Source organism: Oncorhynchus masou, chromosome 10 (assembly GCF_036934945.1).
Source record: "Oncorhynchus masou masou isolate Uvic2021 chromosome 10, UVic_Omas_1.1, whole genome shotgun sequence".
Classification (NCBI taxonomy): Eukaryota; Metazoa; Chordata; class Actinopteri; order Salmoniformes; family Salmonidae; genus Oncorhynchus; species Oncorhynchus masou.
Genome location: NC_088221.1, coordinates 42,451,031 through 42,474,499, shown reverse-complemented (window position 1 = coordinate 42,474,499; position 23,469 = coordinate 42,451,031). Strand labels below are relative to the sequence as shown.

At 44.3% G+C, this 23,469-nt stretch overlaps 1 protein-coding gene across 4 annotated transcripts in view; it reads left to right on the top strand.

Annotated features, from left to right (window-relative positions):
- LOC135547649 (ly6/PLAUR domain-containing protein 6B-like) overlaps window positions 1-20,684 on the top strand; it is a 29,888-nt gene extending 9,204 nt beyond the window's left edge. Inside the window, exons 2-7 of one of the 4 annotated variants that reach the window (XR_010456729.1) lie at window positions 9,331-9,383; window positions 17,602-17,728; window positions 17,860-17,958; window positions 18,184-18,314; window positions 19,235-19,817; window positions 19,860-20,684. Coding sequence is in view for 3 of the 4 variants with exons in the window: in XM_064976834.1 (XP_064832906.1) it covers window positions 17,626-17,728; window positions 17,860-17,958; window positions 18,184-18,314; window positions 19,235-19,432 (531 nt within the window). In the remaining variant the exon portion in view is untranslated. Of the gene's footprint in view, window positions 1-9,330; window positions 9,384-10,123; window positions 10,145-17,601; window positions 17,729-17,859; window positions 17,959-18,183; window positions 18,315-19,234 lie in introns of those variants that run through there. The other 3 variants (XM_064976834.1, XM_064976836.1, XM_064976835.1) reach the window with 3 other exon arrangements.
- The last annotated feature ends 2,785 nt before the right edge of the window (window positions 20,685-23,469 follow it).

The following is a 23,469-nucleotide window of genomic DNA, read 5'->3' as shown; positions in this document are numbered from 1 at the left end:
AAGTGAGCAGTATGGTCCGTGTCCATAATAAGTGAGCAGTATGGTCCGTGTCAATAAGTGAGCAGTATGGTCCGTGTCAATAAGTGAGCAGTATGGTCCGTGTCCATAATAAGTGAGCGGTATGTGTCCATAATAAGTGAGCGGTATGGTCCGTGTCAATAAGTGAGCAGTATGGTCCGTGTCCATAATAAGTGAGCGGTATGGTCCGTGTCAATAATAAGTGAGCGGTATGGTCCGTGTCAATAAGTGAGCAGTATGGTCCGTGTCCATAATAAGTGAGCGGAATGGTCCGTGTCAATAAGTGAGCAGTATGGTCCGTGTCCATAATAATGAGCTGTATGGTCCGTGTCAATAAGTGAGCAGTATGGTCCGTGTCCTTAATAATGAGCAGTATGGTCCGTGTCCTTAATAATGAGCTGTATGGTCCGTGTCAGTAAGTGAGCAGTATGGTCCGTGTCCATAATAAGTGAGCAGTATGGTCCGTGTCCATAATAAGTGAGCGGTATGGTCCGTGTCAATAAGTGAGCAGTATGGTCCGTGTCCATAATAAGTGAGCGGTATGGTCCGTGTCCATAATAAGTGAGCGGTATGGTCCGTGTCCATAATAATGAGCAGTATGGTCCATGTCCATAATAATGAGCAGTATGGTCCGTGTCCATAATAAGTGAGCAGTATGGTCCGTGTCCATAATAATGAGCGGTATGGTCCGTGTCCATAATAATGAGCAGTATGGTCCATGTCCATAATAATGAGCAGTATGGTCCATGTCCATAATAATGAGCGGTATGGTCATTGGATGAAACCAAGGCTTTTACGGTTACAGAAGTCAAGAAATGAGAGCGCCTGGGGAATGGGAGTGGAGCTAGGCACTGCTGGGCCTGGATTAACCTCTGCGTCACCAGAGGAACCGAGGAGGAGTAGGATAAGGGTACGGCTAAAGGCTATAAGAACTGGTCGTCTAGTACATTCGGATCAGAGGGTAAAAGGAACAGGTTTCTGGGCAAGATAGAATAGATACAAGCCATAATGTACAGACCAAGGTATGGTAGGTTGTGAATACAATGGAGGTAAACCTAGGCATAGAGTGACGATGAGAGAGATATTGTCTCTAGAAACATAATTTAAACCAGGTGATGTCACCGCATGTGTGAGGGGGGGGACTGAAGGGTTAGCTAAGGCATATTGAGCAGGGCTAGAGGCTCTACAGTGAAATAAGACAATAATCACTAACCAGAACAGCAATGGACAAGGCATATTGACATTAGGGAGAAGCATGCATAGCCGAGTGATCATAGGGGTCCAGTGAGTAGTTAAGCTTGCTGGAGACACAACGATTCAGACAGCTAGCGGGCCGGGGCTGGCAAGCTAGCAGAAGGGCCTTAAAGGTACATCGCGATGGAAGAAGTCTGTTGTAGCCTCCTCGTGCAGAGCCTCCTCGTGTGGTTCTGTCGGCAGACCAGCCGTGATGGATTAGTAGGGTTCTGTGTAGTAAAGTTGCCTAGTCCAATTGGCAAAATAGGTATAGTGGCCCAAGAAGTTGGCCAATGGACCTGTTCAGCGAACAGTCCGATATACTCTAGATAGCTAGCGGGCTGCAGCTAGCAGGCTAGCAGATGGGCATTCAGGGGATGTCGCGACGGAGGGGCCTTTTGCAAAAATAACCCTCGGTCAGATTATGATGGATCGTGATTTATTAGCAGAGCTTTGTGAAGTAAAAGGGGGCCAAAATAGGTATTGTAGCCCAAAGGAGTGGCAGATGGACCTCTTCAGCTCGCCGGGAGATGGGCCTAGCATGGGCTAGCTCCAGGCTAATTGGTGCTTGCTTCAGGACAGAGATGTTAGCCAGGAGTAGCAACTCGGATTGCAGCTAGCTAGCTGCACTGATCCAGGTGAAAAGGTTCAGAGCTTGCAGTAGGAATCCGGGGGTATGGAGAGAAAATAAGTCCGGTATGCTCTGGTTCGAATCGCGTTATGCAAACTGGCGAGAGATTTCCGAGCTAGAGGTTAGCTGATGACCGCTAGCAGTGGTTAGCTGACTAGTAGCTAGTTAGCTGGCTAGCTTCTGTTGAGGGAATCCGGTTCGAAAGTAAAGAAAAATACTTTAGAAAATAGCAGATCCGTACCACATTGGGTGAGGCGGGTTGCAGGAGAGCATATTGAAGTTGCGGTTTAGGAAAAATATTTTAAAAAGACATGCGAAGAAAAAACATACAAAAGATATATACAAGACCAGGACAAAGACGTCTGACTGCTACACCATCTTGGATATCAGTGGACATCACAACGATACCTGAGATGGCTCAGGTGATTTTCGAGGACCATGTCCTCTCCACTCTGCGGGCTCAACGGCAAAGCGTTTTCAATTTCCTGGCAGAGTGGGGTGATACAAAGACAGTCCTTGTGTTGGAGTATCTCCCTTCTCCTGGACCTAACGGGCTGGAACCTGAGGAGTGGGGTAGGAGCGGCGGGGGGGGGGTTAAGAAGCTGTAAGGGGATGCAGAGGGGCAGAATCAGACGGTCAATTAAACTGACCCTGGTCTCTCGCCCCTGTGTAATGACCCGGTCTAGTCTCTCTCACACCTGTATATAATGACAAAGGACAGTTCTCTGGAGGAAGCGCTGTCTTGAGAAGGAGAGTAAAGGTGATGATGGTGTCGTGATGCCTTGATGTCGTGGAGCAAATGGCACAAATGTTTAAAGTTGTATTTAATCTAGACATCAGGGTACTGTAAGAGTCTACAATGCTGAATCATTTCAGTAAATGTCCCTTCTTAAACAAGCTCTATAAACTCTATTTGACAAGCTTTAATTTGGCTACTGGACAAAAGTTTGTTTTTCTTAGTATGCAGTTTAGTGGTGTGTTTCCTGGGTTTGGAGTGTGCAGATTAGTGGTGTGTTTCCAGGATTCGGAGTGTGCAGATTAGTGGTGTGTTTCCAGGATTCGGAGTGTGCAGATTAGTGGTGTGTTTCCTGGATTTGGGTAAACTCTGGGCTGTGTAGGCTACTGTTTGACCATCAGCTCGGCTGGGATACACATTACTCAGGTAATCCTAAAGCATGTTGGATTGGCTGTTACTTTAGACATTTCTCCAGTTGAAAACGATGCACAAGGAAAAGTTGACTGACTATTTCAGAGAAAAGAATGAAATGTTAGATGGGTAATTCCACAGTGATGCTGAGACTCACTTTAAATGTCTAACAAAAATCAATGATTGCAAAGTTAAACTCTATGCGCAAGGACTACTTTTAACAATTTCCACTGAAGAACCTTGAAGAACAGTCGACATGCAAAGTTTGGCGACAGAATGACGGCACAAACAGCACAAACCGTCATTCTGTTAGCATTGTCAGGCATCTGAAGCATTGTCAGGCATCTGAAGCATGGTCAGGCATCTGAAGCATGGTCAGGCATCTGAAGCATGGTCAGGCATCTGAAGCATGGTCAGGCATCTGAAGCATGGTCAGGCATCTGAAGAATGGCCAGGCATCTGAAGCATGGTCAGGCATCTGAAGCATGGTCAGGCATCTGAAGCATGGCCAGGCATCTGAAGCATGGTCAGGCATCTGAAGCATGGCCAGGCATCTGAAGCATGGTCAGGCATCTGAAGAATGGCCAGGCATCTGAAGCATGGTCAGGCATCTGAAGCATGGTCAGGCATCTGAAGCATGGTCAGGCATCTGAAGCATGGTCAGGCATCTGAAGCATGGCCAGGCATCTGAAGCATGGTCAGGCATCTGAAACAGATGAACCTGTTTATATGGATGCCTTGTTCCTCCTCCTGAAAAGTATCTATCTTCTCACTTCACTTTGAGGGATAAGTGAATTAAATTCACCCTCGGTCATCGTCAGATTCGTTTTATGCGTCTTCAAACCATTTCCTAATCTTTGCCCATTGAATGAGACTGCTAGACGTTTATTAGGCTAATGCAAGACAATTTATTCAAATGCAACAATGTTGCATTTCTGTCTTCAATATCCCCATTTAGAATGTCTTTGAGAGCTACACAAATTATTCCATTGCCAATATATTCCACATAAGATGGAGTTTCTGCACTGTCGACAGCAGAACTAGAAGCTGCCATGTTTGGCTCTTGTCTAGAACGTGACATCATCTTTAACATGATGCAACCGGAATGAATCACTTAACAGAAGCAGGGTGTTTTCTTTCCCGCTCTGTTTCTGGAACGTCCTTCAGAACCAGCATGACCCAAGATTCAGCATGCAGGAAAACAAACCTATATCCACGGGGCAAACCATCAGGATCCTCCCCTTTGCTCTGCTCCGCCCCTCGCCTCTCACTGAGGCATTAAAGGACGAGGTCAGATAACAACCACACATTACCCTCGCCAATTTATTATCTCAATATATCACCTCACGTCCTCCACTGTATCACTGTATACCCACCTGAAATGGCCAGGGGGAAGGCAAGGTAGCTTTAAGTGTTGGTTTGAGACTGTACCGTCGACCTGTTTCCCCTGGGGCTGTGGTTAATGAGAGGGCTGTCTCTGGCACGCCAATAAGCCATTTTCTAGGTTAAATGAATGGACTCGCACAAATTTAGTACCAAGGTGATTCCCCCAGTCTTTTCATCTCCCGCCATGTTTTTGTTGTCATTGTAAAACAATGTAGTGCACCATGTAGGACAGGAAACTACCGACTATAAACCGAGTGGTTCGAGCCCTGAATGCTGATTGGCTGAAAGCCGTGGTATATTAGACCATATACCACGGGTATGACAACAAGTACCTTTTACTAATTACATTGGTAACCAGTTTATAACAGCAATAAGTCACCTCAGGGGGGTGTGGTATATGGCCAGTATACCATCGCTAAGGGCTGTATCCAGGCACTCTGAGTTGTCATGCATAAGAACAGCACTTGGCCGTGGTATATTGGCCAGCAGCATACCCCCCTGCATACCACTACTGGCTTGCTTCTGAAGCTAAGCAGGGTTGGTCCTGGGCAGTTCCTGGATGGGAGACCAGATGCTGTTGGAAGTGGTGTTGGAGGGCCAGTAGGAGGCACTCTTTCCACTGGTCTAAAAAAATAAGTATCCCAATGCCCCATGGCAGTGATAGGGGACACTGCCCTGTGTAGGGTGCTGTCTTTTGGATGGGATGTTAAACGGGTGTCCTGACTCTCTGAGGTCATTAAAGATCCCACGGCACTTATCGTAAGAGTAGGGGTGTTAACCCCAGTGTCCTGGCTAAATTCACAATCTACCCCTCAAACCATCCCAGTCACCTAATAATCCCCAGTTTACATTTGGCTCATTCATCCCTGTTACGGATACAGTTATCCTGTGTGTGTGTGTGTGTTTCTTTTCTCTCCTTCTCCCCTCTCAGGTGAAAATCATCACTCCCCAATCAGTCAACAATCAATCATCAATCAGAAGACACACCTCCTCCTATTTCCTGACCTATCACAGTTCCTTCCCCATGGTTTAAATACCCCATCATTTGTTTGTTCTAGAGCTCAGCTCAATCTCTCTGTAAATGCCATGTCTGTAGGTCTCTGTGTTTCACTCTCGCTTTGTGTCTTAACCTCTCTTTTGTTTAAGCACCTCATAGCACTTTGTCATCACCTGTGAGTATTGTTTTTGGTTATGGTGTTTGTGTTTGATTGCTGGTGGGAAAAGGGGGAAAGCAAGACAAGTCGTCCATGGGCATACACTACCCGTAGGTGAACTTTGTTAAACCCACTAGTTAGAACTGGGCGGACCACCCACTGTATTTTTGGTTAGTTAGTTAGCTGTTGTTAAAGTAGTCTAGTCTAGCTTAGGGGTGTTTTTGAATACTTATTGTTTCTTTCCTTGGGTCCAGCTCAGCCCCTTTTCCTGCTCCCCCCATTACCGTGTGTTTATAAATAAACCTAGAGTTTGACGGTAGATTTCTGTTGTCGTGGTTATTTCGTTCACACTTTTACTTCGTCACAATAATAATTTGCATGAGTTATGTTACGGGTCTCATTACCATCCCCCCCAAGACTGTCGGGCCAAAAGGGATTCGTAACAATCCCCCTCTCCCCTGTAACTATTCCCCAGGTCGTTGCTGCAAATGGGAACGTGTTCTCAGTCAACTTACCTGGTAAAATAATGGATAAATATTTCTTTCTTATTTCACCTTTATTTAACCAGGTAGGCAAGTTGAGAACAAGTTTTCATTTACAATTGCGACCTGGCCAAGATAAAGCAAAGCAGTTCGACACATACAACGACAGAGTTACACATGTAGTAAAACAAACACACAGTATAAATAAGTCTATATACGATGTGAGCAAATGAGGTGAGATAAGGGAGGTAAAGGCAAAAAAGGCCATGGTGGCAAAGTAAATACAATATAGCAAGTAAAACACTGGAATGGTAGATTTGCAGTGGAAGAATGTTTAAAGTAGAAATAAAAATAATGGGGTGCAAAGGAGCAAAATAAATAAATACAGTAGGGAAAGAGGTAGTTGTTTGGGCTAAATTATAGGTGGGCTATGTACAGGTGCAGTAATCTGTGAGCTGCTCTGACAGTTGGTGCTTAAAGCTAGTGAGGGAGATAAGTGGTTTCAGAGATTTTTGTAGTTCGTTCCAGTCATTGGCAGCAGAGAACTGGAAGGAGAGGCGGCCAAAGAAAGAATTGGTTTTGGGGGTTACTAGAGAGATATACCTGCTGGAGCGTGTGCTACAGGTGGGAGATGCTATGGTGACCAGCGAGCTGAGATAAGGGGGGACTTTACCGAGCAGGGTCTTGTAGATGACATGGAGCCAGTGGGTTTGGCGACGAGTATGAAGCGGGGGCCAGCCAACAAGAGCGTACAGGTCGCTATGGTGGGTCGTATATGGGGCTTTGGTGACAAAACGGATTGCACTGTGATAGACTGCATCCAATTTGTTTTGTAGGGTATTGGAGGCTATTTTGTAAATGACATCGCCGAAGTCGAGGATTGGTAGGATGGTCAGTTTTACAAGGGTATGTTTGGCAGCATGAGTGAAGGATGCTTTGTTGCGAAATAGGAAGCCAATTCTAGATTTAACTTTGGATTGGAGATGTTTGATATGGGTCTGGAAGGAGAGTTTACAGTCTAACCAGACACCTAAGTATTTGTAGTTGTCCACGTATTCTCAGTCAGAGAAAAAATATGCCACACCCCCTCGTGTCTTATTGCTTAGTTATAAACTGGGTGGTTCAAGCCCTGAATGCTGATTGGTTGACAGCCGTGGTATATCAGACCGTATACCATGGGCATGACAAAACATTTCTTTTTACAGCTCTAATTAAGTTAGTAACCAGTTTATAATAGCAATAAGGCACCTCAGTGGTTTGTGGTATATGGCCATTATACCACGGCTAAGGGCTGTGTCCAGGCACTCTGCGTTGCGTCGTGAATAAGAACAACCCTTAACCATGGTATATTGGCCATATACCACACCCCCTCGTACCTTATTGCTTAAATATAACATGCGATGTATATAACACACAGTTTTAGTATCAGCCTTCATAGTCAAAGGCAAAGTTGAGAAATGTCCGACTATGTGTCAAAACTGATGAACATCATGCTGTAAAATGGCTAAATAAATACTGTACCTCCTAGCTAATGGTTGACTCTAATCGGATGGTTGTGTTAAAGTTGTGTTGGAAAGAATCTCGCGCAGAACACTTAGGGTAGCTTTTATATGGCCATTATCAGGCAGTAAAAACGCAGTAAACTCCATCCACCTGGATTAGTTTAGGCTCTGTGTTTGTTTTATTAGCATTTCAAAGCCTTCAGAAAGAGCTATAGATGAGATCTTGACTGACATAATCTGATTTTAGAGAGAAAAAGTTTAAAAAAGAAAGATGAAAGTTCACATTCTTCCCAACAGCGTTTTTGACTGACCGACCACAGACATACCATAGATTTCTGAGCAGCCTTTGAAGCTAGAGGATTGTATTACTCCTAGCTATTCTCTTAAGTCCTTTTTCACACTTTACTGGCTTTGTTTGCAGTGATCCTCTGTCTTCAGGATATTCCCTAAATGAGACCAGCTATTTTTTAACCTTTATTAAACCAGGCAAGTCCGTTGAGAACAAATGGTTATTTACAATGATGGCCAACCCCCGGCCAAAACACAATTGTGCACCATCCTATGGGATTCCCAATCACGTCGTGATACAGCCCGGAATCAAACCAGGGTCTGTAGTGACAGCTCTAGCACTGAGATGCAGTGCCTTAGACCGCTGCGCCACTCGGGAGCCCAGTCATGTGAACCAACATAGTTTAACCTGCATATTGCCGACTAATCTGATGGCTAAACTTTAGAGACCACATAGCAAATGAAGAAAATACAGCTGTTCTGTTAGAACAGCATCTACAGTGATTTCCATAATGCTAAGGTATTTTTAATGCAATTTCCTGACTTGCTTTAAAATGTAGACAATCCCTCTGCAAGTTGTTCCTCAAATAGTCATTATTAAAAGCGTTCAGCCCAGGATATAGGCCTACCGAAGGGAGGTCAACCTCTAGTCTAGACTTGCTAGGCCATCCACAGTAGGTGAGACCTCTGGCCCTGTAGCTCACAATGGCCATCACTAAGACCCTGGTGTTGATCAGAGGGTTGTCTACAGAGCCTGAGTGCTTTACAACCCCTGTGCCTGCCTGTGCTCTGACCGCCTGGTATTGTCAAACAAGAGGGAGAATGACCCACACACAAAAGAGCAGTAAAGGCTGAAGTAAAGGACCCTTGGGTTTTATAGGCGCTTAGGCCTGAGGGGTTTGTGAAAGAGCAGTGACCTGTCCCTCAGTCACTTCCTGTAATGGAGGATGATCCACAGTGAAGCGTCAGTGTCGGGAGAAGACGAGAACAGAGACAGGAACTTGTTTAGAGCAGACAGTGTCGGGAGAAGACGAGAACAGAGACAGGAACTTGTTTAGAGCAGACAGTGTCTCGAGAACTTCAGGAACTTGTTTAGAGCAGACAGACTTTATGGACAGTGTCGGGAGAAAAGAACAGAGACAGGAACTTGTTTAGAGCCCGTGTCGGGAGAGAGAAACAGAGACAGGAACTTGTTTGAAGACAGTTGTACCAGGATATCAGAGACAGGAATTCTGTTTTTCAGACAGTGTCGGGCATGCTCCGAGAACAGATGACAGGAACTTGTTTCTCATCTCGGGTTGTCCTTCTGGGCATTCTGGAACTTGTTTAGAGCAGATTTGTTTGGGATTGTGTCCGAGAACAGAGTCAGGAACTTGTTTAGAGCAGACAGTGTTGGAATGCGAGAACAGAGACAGGAACTTGTTTAGAGCAGACAGTGAGGGAAACTGTGCATCTCTTTGAGTCTTTCTCTTTTTTTTTTATGTAAAAGAAGACTGAAGCCTGAGAGAAACACTGACTGAAGATTGTATCAGGATATCTCAGGTAATTCTGTTATTTCTAGGTTGGCATGCTCCTTACGTTGATGTTCCTCACTCTGCTTCTCATCTCGGGTTGTCCTTCTGGGCATTCTGTAACATGTTTTTATTTGTTTGGGATTGTATCCTATAGGTCAACTTTTATAACTATTGGCATTATTGGAATGCCTTCCAGGGAAATGATACAGGGAGGGAAAATGTGCATCTCTTTGAGTCTTTGCGACATGCTCAACGAGTCTGCTGCTCTCCACACACACACACACACATACATTCACACACACACAGTAACCTGAGCCCCTCTCTCTACTTACTAATAGGGGATTCTAAAAGCCAACACATTCTTGTCGGCAGCACTTCTCAGCGATGGTTTCTCTCTCTGGACGTGATGGTTTCTCTCTCTGGACGTGATGGTTTCTCTCTCTAGACGTGATGGTTTATCTCTGTAGACGTGATGGTTTCTCTCTGTAGACGTGATGGTTTCTCTCTGTAGACGTGATGGTTTCTCTCTGTAGATGTGATGGTTTCTCTCTGTAGACGTGATGGTTTCTCTCTGTAGACGTGATGGTTTCTCTCTGTAGACGTGATGGTTTCTCTCTATAGAGGTGATAGTTTCTCTCTGTAGAGGTGATGGCTTCTCTCTGTAGACGTGATGTTTTTTTTGTGCCAGGTCAGGAAGGTGCCGATGGAAGCTGTCTCTCTTTCTGCAGACCTGATGCAGCCGGAACTCCCCCCACCCCCCTCCCCATTTCGTTGTCTCTCAGACAGTGGGTAAGGTCACAACTGAAAAGGGTATAAGAAAATATAGCTATTGTATAGGTTGTGTTCAAAAAAAGGCAGAACTGTCCCAGAACTGAAAAGGGTATAAGAAAATATAGTTATTGTATAGGTTGTGTTCAAAAAAAGGCAGAACTGTCCCTGAATCAGCAGCTTGTTACCAACATCCTGTTCTACAACACCTCTGAATCCATGACTCATGCCTTTCTCCCATTTTCCTCCCCCACAATCAGCTGCAGCTAAAAATAGGGACGCACATTGTATTCGGTGCCCATTGAGGAACACACAACCCTCGAGGCGTCACTGAGCATTGCCACGCTGTCAAGCCATGCTGACACTAGTGACTGGTGTGTCCACCTACATACAGTCCCTGTCATGACGCGATTCCCCAACTCTCTACCTCTGTACGTGTAACAGATGTGAAGCGGCTAGCTTAGTTAGCGGTGCGCGCTAAATAGCGTTCCAATCGGTGACGTCACTTGCTCTGAGACCTTGGAGTAGTAGTTCCCCTTTGCTCTGCAAGGGCCGCGGCTTTTGTGGAGCGATGGGTAACAATGCTTCGTGGGTGACTGTTGTTGATGTGTGCAGAGGGTCCCTGGTTTGCGCCCGGGTATGGGCGAGGGGACGGTCTAAAGTTATACTGTTACATACGGTTAACAAAAACAAAGCTGTAAATGTGTAATTTGGATTGGCCCAGGGCTTTCCAAACTGGTAGGGTGTAATGCTATACAGAAAATGGCTGAAACATTTCAGTGTAAAGCTGCCTGAATATTTTGTCTCGGCAGTCTCTGTACTTGTTTTTTCCTTGATGTAGCTGGTCTGAGTAGACAGTCACCGCTCCACAAACCTCTCTTTAATTGAGACAGCCACCATAAACAGTCATTACACTGTTAACCTAACGTAGCGGGCGTAAATTAACCGGCTGAAACTAGATCCCCTGCGTACTGGTCTTGACAAGAAGGGGAAAAAAACTGTCAGGGGAGGTTCTCTTCATCAAAATCAATCAAAGCGGACTCTTTATTCTTAGAAGTCAAAACAGTATTATTTAATTGAGTCTTGAGTCATGTGTATTGTGAAAATATCTGCATATCTTATTAAAATCCAGTCGTACTGGTCTATTTAAGCAATAAGGCATGAGGTGTGGTATATGGCTAATATACCACGGCTAAGGGCTGTCATTATGCAGAGGGCTTGGATACAGCCCTTAACCTTGGTATATTGGCCATATCCCACAAACACCCGAGGTGCCTTATTGCTATTATAAATTGGTTACCAACGTCATTAGAGCAGTAAATATAAATGGTTTGTCATACCCGTGGTATAAGTCCTGATTGTCTGACAGTCATGGTATATCAATCAGCATTCAGGGCTCGAACCACCTAGTTTATAGTAAGTCTTAACTAAAGTGAAAATGCCGTTGCCCTCAGGATAAACCACACCATGACTTTCAGGTGGACAGTTTAGTTTGCATTCTTAGTTTCTCACAGAATGATACCAGGTATTTATCATCTCTGTTCAACGTTTGCCATAGTATCACTGTGAGTCAGCTACGTAAGTGTAACACTGTGTGGTCTGGGCTGGACTCCTCCAGTGTTTTATATTCAGCCTTATGGGACGGTTACCCACATCTATTGTTCCATTTTTAAAGTAAACCAGGCACCATATTTAAAGTACGCAAAAACTGAACTTTAAAAAAACGGGAAGCATTTAACACACGTTTATTTTTTTTACTACTATGTCAGTATGTATTTGTTGTCAGTGTTTTGGTGGCAGTTGTGAAAGAAGTCAATAGCTGGACGAGTTGCAGAGGTCATTTAAAATAATGCTGTTGTTGATTTAGATGCTTTTTTCATTAAATCGGCTATTTTTTTTCTTGAACCATATTGTCTATCTACTAGAAACTCATGGACAATATGGACACAGATGTTAAAAAAAAAATCAATACTAAATAATTGATTAAAAAGTTATTCCATGCATATCTCCTGGGTCAACAGTCAACACACTGCAAAGAGTTTAGTATGACCATGGCCTATACTGAGGAATTCACCAGAAAGCCAACTGCCTTAAATACAATATGAGCTTCTCATGGTAACCCACACGGAGAATGAAAATCCTTAGCAGTTTGCATGCACAGGGGCAATTTGCAACCTGACTCAGTGAATCAAAGCCGAGGGGCTTAAAATAAAATCTGGGGGGAAAGAGGCTGCTGTGCTGCGTTCTCCTCTCTCCCCACATGTACTGTGTTATCAGAGCCAGGTGCTGGTTGGTGAACTGAGTAAGCCAGTCAGGTGCACCGCTCCAATGGAATGTGTTTTCCAAAAATAGCTGATCTTCTCCGGAACTCAGAACTCTGGAAGTGATTAAAACCCCTCTTAAAAATGTCTGGACCCCTGCAGAGAGTGCGCTTGGAAGTGGATTGTTCCCATTTCAGACTCCTTTCCTTCCTTATCATGGGAACTAGACTCCTACACTGATCCCAGTGACCTTCAGGGGAAATACCTGCTGATTTCCTAAAGGAGGAGAGGAATAAGGGAATAGAGGAGGAGGGGAATAGGGTTCAAGGAAGGTGATGTTTTGTAGTTTGTACTGAAACCAGAGAGAACCTAGTCATTTCCAAAGAGCACAAACGGTCTTATCAATTATACTGTTTCCACTCAAGTGTTTCATAATAGAGAGTGTGTAGCAGATGAATGACTTACCAGTATGCTAAGATGTTCGGAGACAGAGCATCAGTACTGAACTGATAGGTCACAGGAGGCCGCAACAGACTTATCTGTTCAATACTAGAGATTGTGATTCAGTAACAGGTACATCGATGCACTAACCTGTCAACTCTTCCCATGATTCCACCTGGCTTAGCTTTGTGAAGGAGAAAATGACTTGTCATGATATATGACTCATCTCTCTCCCAGGCACATGTTTTAAATGGGCTGCCTTTAGCTGCTTGTTGGACAAAAAATAAATAAATTGCCCTCTCTCTCTCTCTGTGTGTGTGTGTGTGTGTGTGTGTGTGTGTGTGTGTGTGTGTGTGTGTGTGTGTGTGGTGTGATTGGTAATGAGGTGGGCTGGCAGGCAGAGTAGCTGACACACTCCTGATAGATAGTGACTGTTCCCATAGTTCCCCCAACCTGTCATCCAATCACATTGCTGCAGTGTCAGGAAGTTGAGGGTCGCTGACCTCTTGGGACTCTGATTTAAGTAGGGGTGGCAGGGAATTAAATGACATCCTAGTGCTTCTAGTAAACCAGGAGTCTATCTTGTCACACTCAACCTGACCGGAAAGATCAGTTAAACAAGGCTCTTACTTTTTCTCTGTGGATACATACACGTGGATAAGGTTTCACTTAATTTGAACCTAAGGTAAGGCTACAGTTCATGTTTTAATTAGCATGTCATTTTGGCTATATTCACCGCCTGGCGTAGTGAACTGTCTTCACTGCCTGGCGTAGTGAACTGTCTTCACCTCCTGGCGTAGTGAACTGTCTTCACCTCCTGGCGTAGTGAACTGTCTTCACCTCCTGGCGTAGTGAACTGTCTTCACCTCCTGGTGTAGGGCGTAGTGAACTGTCTTCACCGCCTGGCGTAGGGCGTAGTGAACTGTCTTCACCGTCTGGCGTAGGGCGTAGTGAACTGTCTTCACCGCCTGTCTTCACTGCCTGTCTTCACCGCCTGGCGTAGTGAACTGTCTTCACCGCCTGGCGTAGTGAACTGTCTTCACCGCCTGGCGTAGTGAACTGTCTTCACCGCCTGGCGTAGTGAACTGTCTTCACTGCCTGGCGTAGTGAACTGTCTTCACTGCCTGGCGTAGTGAACTGTCTTCACCGCCTGGCGTAGTGAACTGTCTTCACCGCCTGGCGTAGTGAACTGTCTTCACCGCCTGGCGTAGTGAACTGTCTTCACCGCCTGGCGTAGTGAACTGTCTTCACTGCCTGGCGTAGTGAACTGTCTTCACCGCCTGGCGTAGGGCGTAGTGAACTGTCTTCACCGCCTGGCGTAGGGCGTAGTGAACTGTCTTCACCGCCTGGCGTAGTGAACTGTCTTCACCGCCTGGCGTAGTGAACTGTCTTCACCGCCTTGAGTAGGGCGTAGTGAACTGTCTTCACCGCCTGGCGTAGGGCGTAGTGAACTGTCTTCACCGCCTGGCGTAGTGAACTGTCTTCACCGCCTGGCGTAGGGCGTAGTGAACTGTCTTCACCGCCTGGCGTAGGGCGTAGTGAACTGTCTTCACCGCCTGGCGTAGGGCGTAGTGAACTGTCTTCACCGCCTGGCGTAGTGAACTGTCTTCACCGCCTGGCGTCGGGCGTAGTGAACTGTCTTCACCGCCTGGCGTAGTGAACTGTCTTCACCGCCTGGCGTGGGGCGTAGTGAACTGTTTTTTTTAAGGAAGGATTACACTTACTACTTCTCTAATCAGTCTGTGTGCTTAGTTGGGCAATCAATGCTACTTTAATTAGATAATCGTTACAAAATTGGCTGTAAAATAAAAATCCTAAGACTTGTCAGTGGAGTTGAATCTGTGTCTCTATGCCAGGGGTTCTTAAACTTTTTCATCCTGGGACCCAAAATAGAAATCCTGTGTTTTCCTGGGACCCAAGCTTAGGAAAATATGCAACTATACGTAAATATCGGAAACATTTCATTGCCTTTATCTCTTAAAAAATAAATAATAATCAATATAGACAAAAACAAATAACAATGAAAAGCCCATAAATATATTTTCATGTTTATTTTTCTCCATTAAAAACACTCTTATATACCTGTCTAGGTTGAAACTGTTGATGTTAAATAATAATAATAATAATAATTCTGAACTGGAATAAACTGAATGATCACATCACACAGATGTAGACCAGAAAACACACACATACACACAGTCCTAATGAGAGGTGTGTCTGGCTGAAGTTTTCAACAAGCATGGCTATTCTGGGCTCTGCTTTAGACAGTGCAACACTGAGGTCATGCTCAGCAATGACACTGTTTCTGTACTTCAGAACCCTGACTTGCGTAGGTAGATGGTGCCAAACTGGACCAGAACATCTACTGCTTTCTCAGTCAGGCAGGAGGCCGCTTCCTGCTTCAGATGAACAACCCAGAAATGTGAGTGTTTGTCTCAAAAAGCATCTTGCTTCAATCAGTTTATTCCAGTTCAGAATAAATATGAATACTTGTAACAGCAACAGTTCCAACCTAGACTTGTTTTCAATGATAATATCTACAGTAAGATGTACAGTAGGCCTGATCATTTTTTAATATTCATCTGTACTGTTTCTTATGGTTGCATTATCAGTAGCTAGTTGGCTTGCTTTGGCTAACGTTAGCTGTGTAACGTTACAAGGCTAGGGGATTGTTTGAAAGATAAATTCACATCTACTACGATGAGATATAGTGCTCCCTTATTTTTGTTTATCATCACCTGTTATAAAATGACAACAATGCCTTGCTAGTTGACTTACTTTTCCACAAACGAAGCTGTTTCCTGAAGCATTCTGCCCTGTCCTGAAATATCACCCTGGGTTTACCGTCATGTTGTGCCTGGATGTTTAGTCAGGACGTGTCGTTTTATTAATTTGTTCGTTTTGAGAGACTCATTACTAAGCACTTCCCCACACAACACACATTGTGGGCACTCCTCGTTATTTCTCAAAGTTTGTATGAGAGAGACAAAAAGTCATCACTGTATTTGCGTCTCATGACGATTGAGCTCAGTCAGAATTTATGGCTATCATGGGTCCATTTCATGACCGCGGTGAGTGATGGCGAGTGGGAATAACAAGTCAGTGGCTTGAACGACAGCGCTGCAGCGTGTGGGTCGCGCAGTGATCTTCAACAAAACTGCAGAAATGAAATATTTATACATTTACGTCGCGACGAACCATTGACAGGTGGGTCGCGACCCATACCGTAATTAAGAAACTCTGCTCTATGCTAAACTGAAAGAAACTGTCTGTGTTGTAGAATGGTTATAAAATGGTAATAGTTTTTGGGGTGACTTGGGTCTATTTGTTATTGAGGTGTCGGCCCAGACACAGGAAGTGATTGAATCAACACCAGCCTCTATTGCACCACCAGGAAGGAGGAGGAAATGGGTGTCGTCTGAAAACTCAATGATTATCGCCTCTGGGAAAATAGTGCTTTGTTTTATCTTGTTTTTCATTGGCATCGTTACTTGACAAATAATACATGACGGACTGTCAGCATTTTCGAACTCTAAAGGCATTGCAATATAGTTCCATAATGTTATAGTTATTAAGTAATCATTTCAGAGTAATGACTCAACCGCTTGTGATTTGGGAATGCCAAAAGGTGTGTTTTCTCAACTCTGACTCAGCATTTCTCCTTTGAGAGTGAATTTCTAGTCTGGGACTGAGGACAGTTGGGGATGAGAGAGAGCCTAAATATGGTGACTTGAGACAATCAATTCCTTTGGTTGATTTAATCAACTTATTGGATATTTGAATCATGTGCCTTGGGGTTCATCCTGCGACCAACTCCCTGCAGACACGTCTGTCTCTAAAAGACTTGTCTCTTTGATCTAAGATGACAAATTGGAGGCATTTCAACATAATGTTATCAGAATCCCAATAATGTTCTGCTAGACTTTCTCTATGTTCAAATGCCTCTAATTTGTCATTTTAATGTTAGCAGAATCCCAATAATCTGCTGCTAGTATTTAACGCGACACAAGGCTCGGTTCAGCTAAAACTGCTTTGTGTTTTGGCCTCTCCACTCTTCTGTTTTGCCTGCCTTTGCTACTTACAACTACCATTACATTAATGATAATTGATTACAAATTTGATAATAATAATGTGATATTAACAACATATAACAACATGTTCAGCCAAGATTCAGCCTGCTTGCTCTGTTCATCAAAGGTCCCAAAAGAGCAGCTGTCGATTGCTCTTGGCTCCTCTCATAAGTGGCCCCAGAGGTCCCTATGAGGGCCTGTAGACTACTCTCCATTGCCTGCTCAAATATCAGCTATACAGGGAGGGAATCGTCTTTTTATCCCCTCTACGGACTCTGCGGATCCCAGTGAGCCAATGTGTTCCCTGAGACGTTTCTCCGGATCTCTCTGATTACCCCGCACCACTCACCTGTAACCCAGGTTACCTGACCAGAGGTCAAGGTTCAGAGGCTGGAGGGCCCGAGACCTGATAAAGAACAGAGCCATTCAATAGCTCTCTGGAGTCCTACCCTTCAGCTCAGAGGCTTGACTCCTCAACATTGACTTATTCAATACCGTGGTAATCCACCTTCTCAATGTCCCAGAGAGGGTCAACTGTTCTTTATTAATGTTTGTCTCGATATGAACTACTCCTTCTAGTCACCCCTTACTCTCTTCGTCTCTATTTCCGCCCCTCCTGGTTCTAGATCACATCCAATGCTTCACAAATATGACTAACTAGAATCCCTGACTATAGAGCCATCCTGATTCTGTGTCTGTGTTGAAGGTTACTGCTAGAGGGACTGTGAAGATGTCATTGACCACCGCTCTCCATCTCCTGGCAATGGTGGCAATGTGTGACCAGGTTAAATCTCATCGCATCAACTTCTACAATGTCAAACCTCCTGTGGAAGGTGCGTTTCTGCTTACTGGTTGAAATGATGTAATTTCTTCAACAATGACGTCAACTTCCTGAAGTAACATTTATATCCATCTAAAGAGAAGTTTGAACAGGAGGAATTTGAGTGAAAACATCTCTTTACAGCCACTCCGTTCCCTAAGAGCTTCAAGTGCTTCACCTGTGAGAGAGCTGTGGACAACTACACCTGCAACCGCTGGGCTGAGGACAAGTGGTGTCCACCGAGTGAGTTCCCTCTGTTGTTACACAATGATACTGTCAGATATTATGCATGTCCTTATTGTTTCTCATTGGCATTACTCATGGGGCTAACCAGTACTTAAAATGACCATTGTTGTCATTGCTGTTACACTATTATAATAGCTTATGATTATGCAGTTATAGCCAATGCATGACAAAACCAGCGAAACCAGTTGAGTAATGTATATTTATTGGTCATCCTTTTCTCAGATAGCCAGTTCTGCATGACAGTGCACCATTTCACCAGTCACGGCAAGACCAAGTTTGTGACCAAGAAGTGTGCTGCTCGTGAGGAGTGTCATGCGTCTGGCTGTAGACACCACAGGGACACGGGTCACACTGTAAGTCCATACACCTAAACCCCTCCACATGTAACCGGTGTGAGATGGCTAGCTAGTTAACGGTGGTGCAAGCTAATAGCATTTTTTTTAATTTTACCTTTATTTAACTAGGTAAGTCAGTTAAGAACAAATTCTTATTTTCAATGACGGCCTAGGAACAGTGGGTTAACTGCCTGTTCAGGGGCAGAATGACAGATTTGTACCTTGTCAGCTCAGGGGTTTGAACTTGCCACCTTCCGGTTACTAGTCCAACGCTCTAACCACTAGGCTACCCTGCCGTTTCAATCGGTGATGTCACTCACTCTGAGACCTTGAAGTAGTTATTCCCCTTGCTCTGCAAGGGCCCCGGCTTTTGTGGAGCGATGGGTAACGATGCTTCGTGTGAGGTTTGTTGTTGATGTGTGCAGAGGGTTCCTGGTTCAAGCCCAGGTAGGGGCGAGGAGAGGGACGGAAGCTATACTATTACACACACACAGTAAATCACCTAAACCCCTCCACACACACAGTAAATCACCTAAACCCCTCCACACACACAGTAAAGCCCCTCCACACACACACTAATTCACCTAAACCCCTCCACACACACAGTAAATCACCTAAACCCCTCCACACACACAGTAAATCACCTAAACCCCTCCACACACACAGTAATTCACCTAAACCCCTCCACACACACAGTAAATCACCTAAACCCCTCCACACACACAGTAAATCACCTAAACCCCTCCACACACACAGTAAATCACCTAAACCCCTCCACACACACAATAAATCACTAACCCTTATCCATTCAGTCTCATTTGTAGAATCATCTAAAAAGTATTTGCCATTATTGCTGCCCTTGTGTTTTGAATTTGTTGTCACACACTCCTCCACACTCTCTCTTCTCTCCTCTCCCTGTCCTTGTTCTCCTCCTGTAGGAGTGTGTGTCATGCTGTGAGGGTATGATCTGCAACGTGGAGGTCCCTACCAACCACACCATTGCTGTGTTTGCCATGAGGCAGCAGGCCTACAGCTCAGCCCCATCCCAGACTCCTGTTAGGACGACATGGAGCTGCTGCTGGCTGACGTTACTGCCCACTCTGGGCCTGGGGCTGACCAGGCTGGTCCTACTGTGAAACTACTGTCCCTCAGACCAGGTCCCTATAGAGGGGACCAGACTGGACCAGACCTACATGTCCCTCAGACCAGGTCCCTATAGAGGGGACCAGACTGGACCAGACCAACATGTCCCTCAGACCAGGTCCCTATAGAGTGGACCAGACTGGACCAGACCAACATGTCCCTAAGACCAGGTCCCTATAGAGGGGACCAGACTGGACCAGACCAACATGTCCCTCAGACCAGGTCCCTATAGAGTGGACCAGACTGGACCAGACCAACATGTCCCTCAGACCAGGTCTCTATAGAGGGGACCAGACTGGACCAGACCAACATGTCCCTCAGACCAGGTCTCTATAGAGGGGACCAGACTGGACCAGACCAACATGTCCCTCAGACCAGGTCTCTATAGAGGGGACCAGACCAACATGTCCCTCAGACCAGGTCTCTATAGAGGGGACCAGACTGGACCAGACCAACATGTCCCTCAGACCAGGTCCCTATAGAGGGGACGAGACTGGACAGGACCACATGGAGGATGTGTGTTTTTACAAGTCTAATGGTAATCTGTGATAAAGATGTCACATGGATCGATCAATGACAAAGGACTACAGCAGTGTCATAATGACTGATGCTTGGTTTACCAATGACCACTGATGGTGGTCCTGGCAATGCTAATCAGGTGTTCAGTGTTTGGGATTCCACATGGACCAGGAAGAGGAAATGAACTGACTGAACACAGGCAGGAACAGCATGCCCCATTCCCTTTGGATTAGGGAGAATTTGGGGAAACGATCAATGAAAGACATGGAATCTGGAACTTAGCTCTGTCAAAGTCAATTTATGAATACTTGATACACAGTATGTCACAAATAAGATACATTTTGCACATGAATGTTACGAAATATTGTTGCTTGTATTTTTGTATAACATAACTTTATATAACATAACTAAAATAAAATGCAAAGAATGTGATTTAGTTAAAATGTAAAATTCTGTATTTGTTGCTTTACACAATAACATACCTGAAATTACAGTGTTACATTTACCAGATTAGATCATCTTTAAATCTCGAGACTACATTTACCAGAGGTATTATCTCTTTAAATCTAGAGACTACATTTACCAGAGGTATTATCTCTTTAAATCTAGAGACTACATTTACCAGAGGTATTATCTCTTTAAATCAAGGGACTACATTTACCAGATGTTTTATCTCTTTAAATCTAGAGACTACATTTACCAGATGTATTATCTCTTTAAATCTAGAGACTACATTTACCAGACTACATTTACCAGGTATTATCTCTTTAAATCTAGAGACTACATTTACCAGAGGTATTCTCTCTTTAAATCTAGAGGCTAACATTACAGAAGTAACATTGCAGAAGACCCATGTCTTTGATCATATGGTCCGCATCATAACCCTTATATGGATCCTAGCATGTGAGGCTGACACGCAACACCAGGCTTTGTACTGGCCCTGTTTCTGCGTCATGTTCTGAAGAGGTTTTATCACATCTGATCTTAGAACTGGAAATCTGACAAACAAGCACTAAGATGGAATGTGACATTTAATTATACATAAAAACATGCAATGTCTGGTCAGTTATATCCAAAAATGATCATTGCCATAAAGTTGTGAGAGATAAGGGATATTATGACTTCCTCTGTCAGCAACATAAAGGTTGACCTAAGGAATTAACCTTCTTATCATGTTTTATTGATATCTAATGAATATGTCAAGAAACCACGGAATGTTGCATTATTTATGACAAAGTAATAACTTTTCCTATGAACTTCTATAAAATATAGGTTGTTCCTTGTTTTCTCAGAGCTTGATGACCGTGACTGCCTGGATACATTGAAATGGCTAAGCTAAAAGATCATTTTCAAACTAAACTTATTTGTTTTGTGAGGAATCGTAAAAGGGCAGTGTGTATTTGCTCAATCTCCACCTTATGCACATTTGGTTCCTTGGAAGTCTTGGTTTCCCGATTGGTTCTGGGAATGAAGCCATAAGTTTCCTGACCGGTAAAACTGAACGTATTTTAAACGTTCTGAGAACGGAAGTGAACATTTTGCCTGTTAACTTTAGTTTATTAGGATCCCCATTAGCTTCTGCACTCTACAAACTACATACAAATGCATGACAAAGTACAGAACAGTTATAGACAAGAACAACAAGTTATTACTTTAAATTCTAAATAAAATGTGAAATATATATATACACATACAGTGCATTCTGAAAGTATTCAGACCCCTTGACTTTTTCCACATTTTGTTATGTTACAGCCTTATTCTAAAATTGATTAAATACATTTTAATCTACACCCAATACCCCATAATGACAAAGCGAAAACTGTTTTTTAGAATTTTGGGCAAATATATTAAAAATAGAAGCAGAAATACCTTATTTACATAAGTATTCAGACCCTTTGCTATGAAACTCGAAATTGAGGTCAGGTACATCCTGTTTCCATTGATCATCCTTGAGATGTTTCTACAACTTGATTGAAGTCCACCTGTGGTAAATTCAATTGATTGGACATTAGTTGGAAAGGCACACATCTGTCTATATAAGGTCCTACAGTTGACAGTGCATGTCAGAGCAAAAACAAAGCCGTGAGGTTGAAGGGATTTTCCGTAGAGCTCCGAGACAGGATTGTGTCGTGGCACAGATCTGGGGAAGGGTACCAAAACATTTCTGCAGCATTGAAGGTCCCCAAAGACACTGTGGCCTCCATCATTCTTAAATGGAAGAAGTTTGGAACCACCAAGACTCTTCCTAGAGCTGGCCGCCCGGCCAAACTGAGCAATCAGGGGAGAAGGGCCTTCATGGTAGAGTGGCCAGATGGTAGCCACTCCTCAATAAAAGGGAAAGGGGGATACCTAGTCCTTTGTCCAACTGAATGTATTCAACTGAAATGTGTCTTCTGCATTTAACCCAACCTCTGAATCAGAGAGGTGCGGGTGGCTGCCTTAGTCAACATCCACGTCTTTGGCACCCGCGGAACAATGGGTTAACTGCCTTGCTCATGGGCAGAACAAGGCACATGACAGCTCGCTTGGAGTTTGCCAAAAGGCACCTAAAGACTCTCAGACCATGAGAAACAAGATTCTCTGGTCTGATGACCAATTTGTAAGTCGCTCTGGATAAGAGCGTCTGCTAAATGACTTAAATGTAAATGTAAATGATGAAACCAAGATTTTACTCTTTGACCTGAATGCCAAGCCTCATGTCTGGAGGAAACCTGGCACCATCCTTATGGTGAAGTACGGTGGTGGCCGCATCATGCTGTGGGGATATTTTTCAGCAGCAGGCACTGGGACACTAATCAGGATTGAGGGAAAGATTAACAGAGAAAACTACAGAGAGATCCTTGATAAAAAACCTACTCCAGAGCGCTCAGGACCTCAGACTGTGGGGCGAAGGTTCACCTTCCAACAGGACAACGACCCTAAGCACACAGCCAAGACAACGCAGGAGTGGCTTCGGGACAAGTCTTTGAATGTCCTTGAGTGGCCCAGGCAGAGCTCGGACATGAACCTGATTGAACATCTCTGGAGAGACCTGAAAAAAACTCTGCAGCGACAATCCCCATCCAACCTGACAGAGCTTGAGAGGATCTGCAGAGAAGAATGGGAGAATCTTCCCAAATGCAGGTGTGCCAAGCTTGTAGCGTCATACCCAAGAAGACTCAAGGCCTTTATCACTGCCAAAGGTGCTTCAACAAAATCAGTAGCGTGCCGTGGTTCTGGGGCCTGGGCCTTCAGTGAAGTCCTACACAGTCCCACCCGAATTAATCCACCTCTTATTACCATCATTATGATGCCATGGCTCTAGACACTATACATTTAGACAGAAACACAGTATAACCAGGCGTTGCGTCACCTTGAAATTGACATTTTTAGTCAGAGAATTGCAGGGGAAGAGTACAATACCTTTTCATTGTGCAGCTTCGTTGCCCTGCGTGCTTGTTCGTTGAGCTGTAGATCCACTCGGGTGTCCCCAAAAGTTTTCAAAAGCACCATTGTTTGTAAGTGCCCAGCC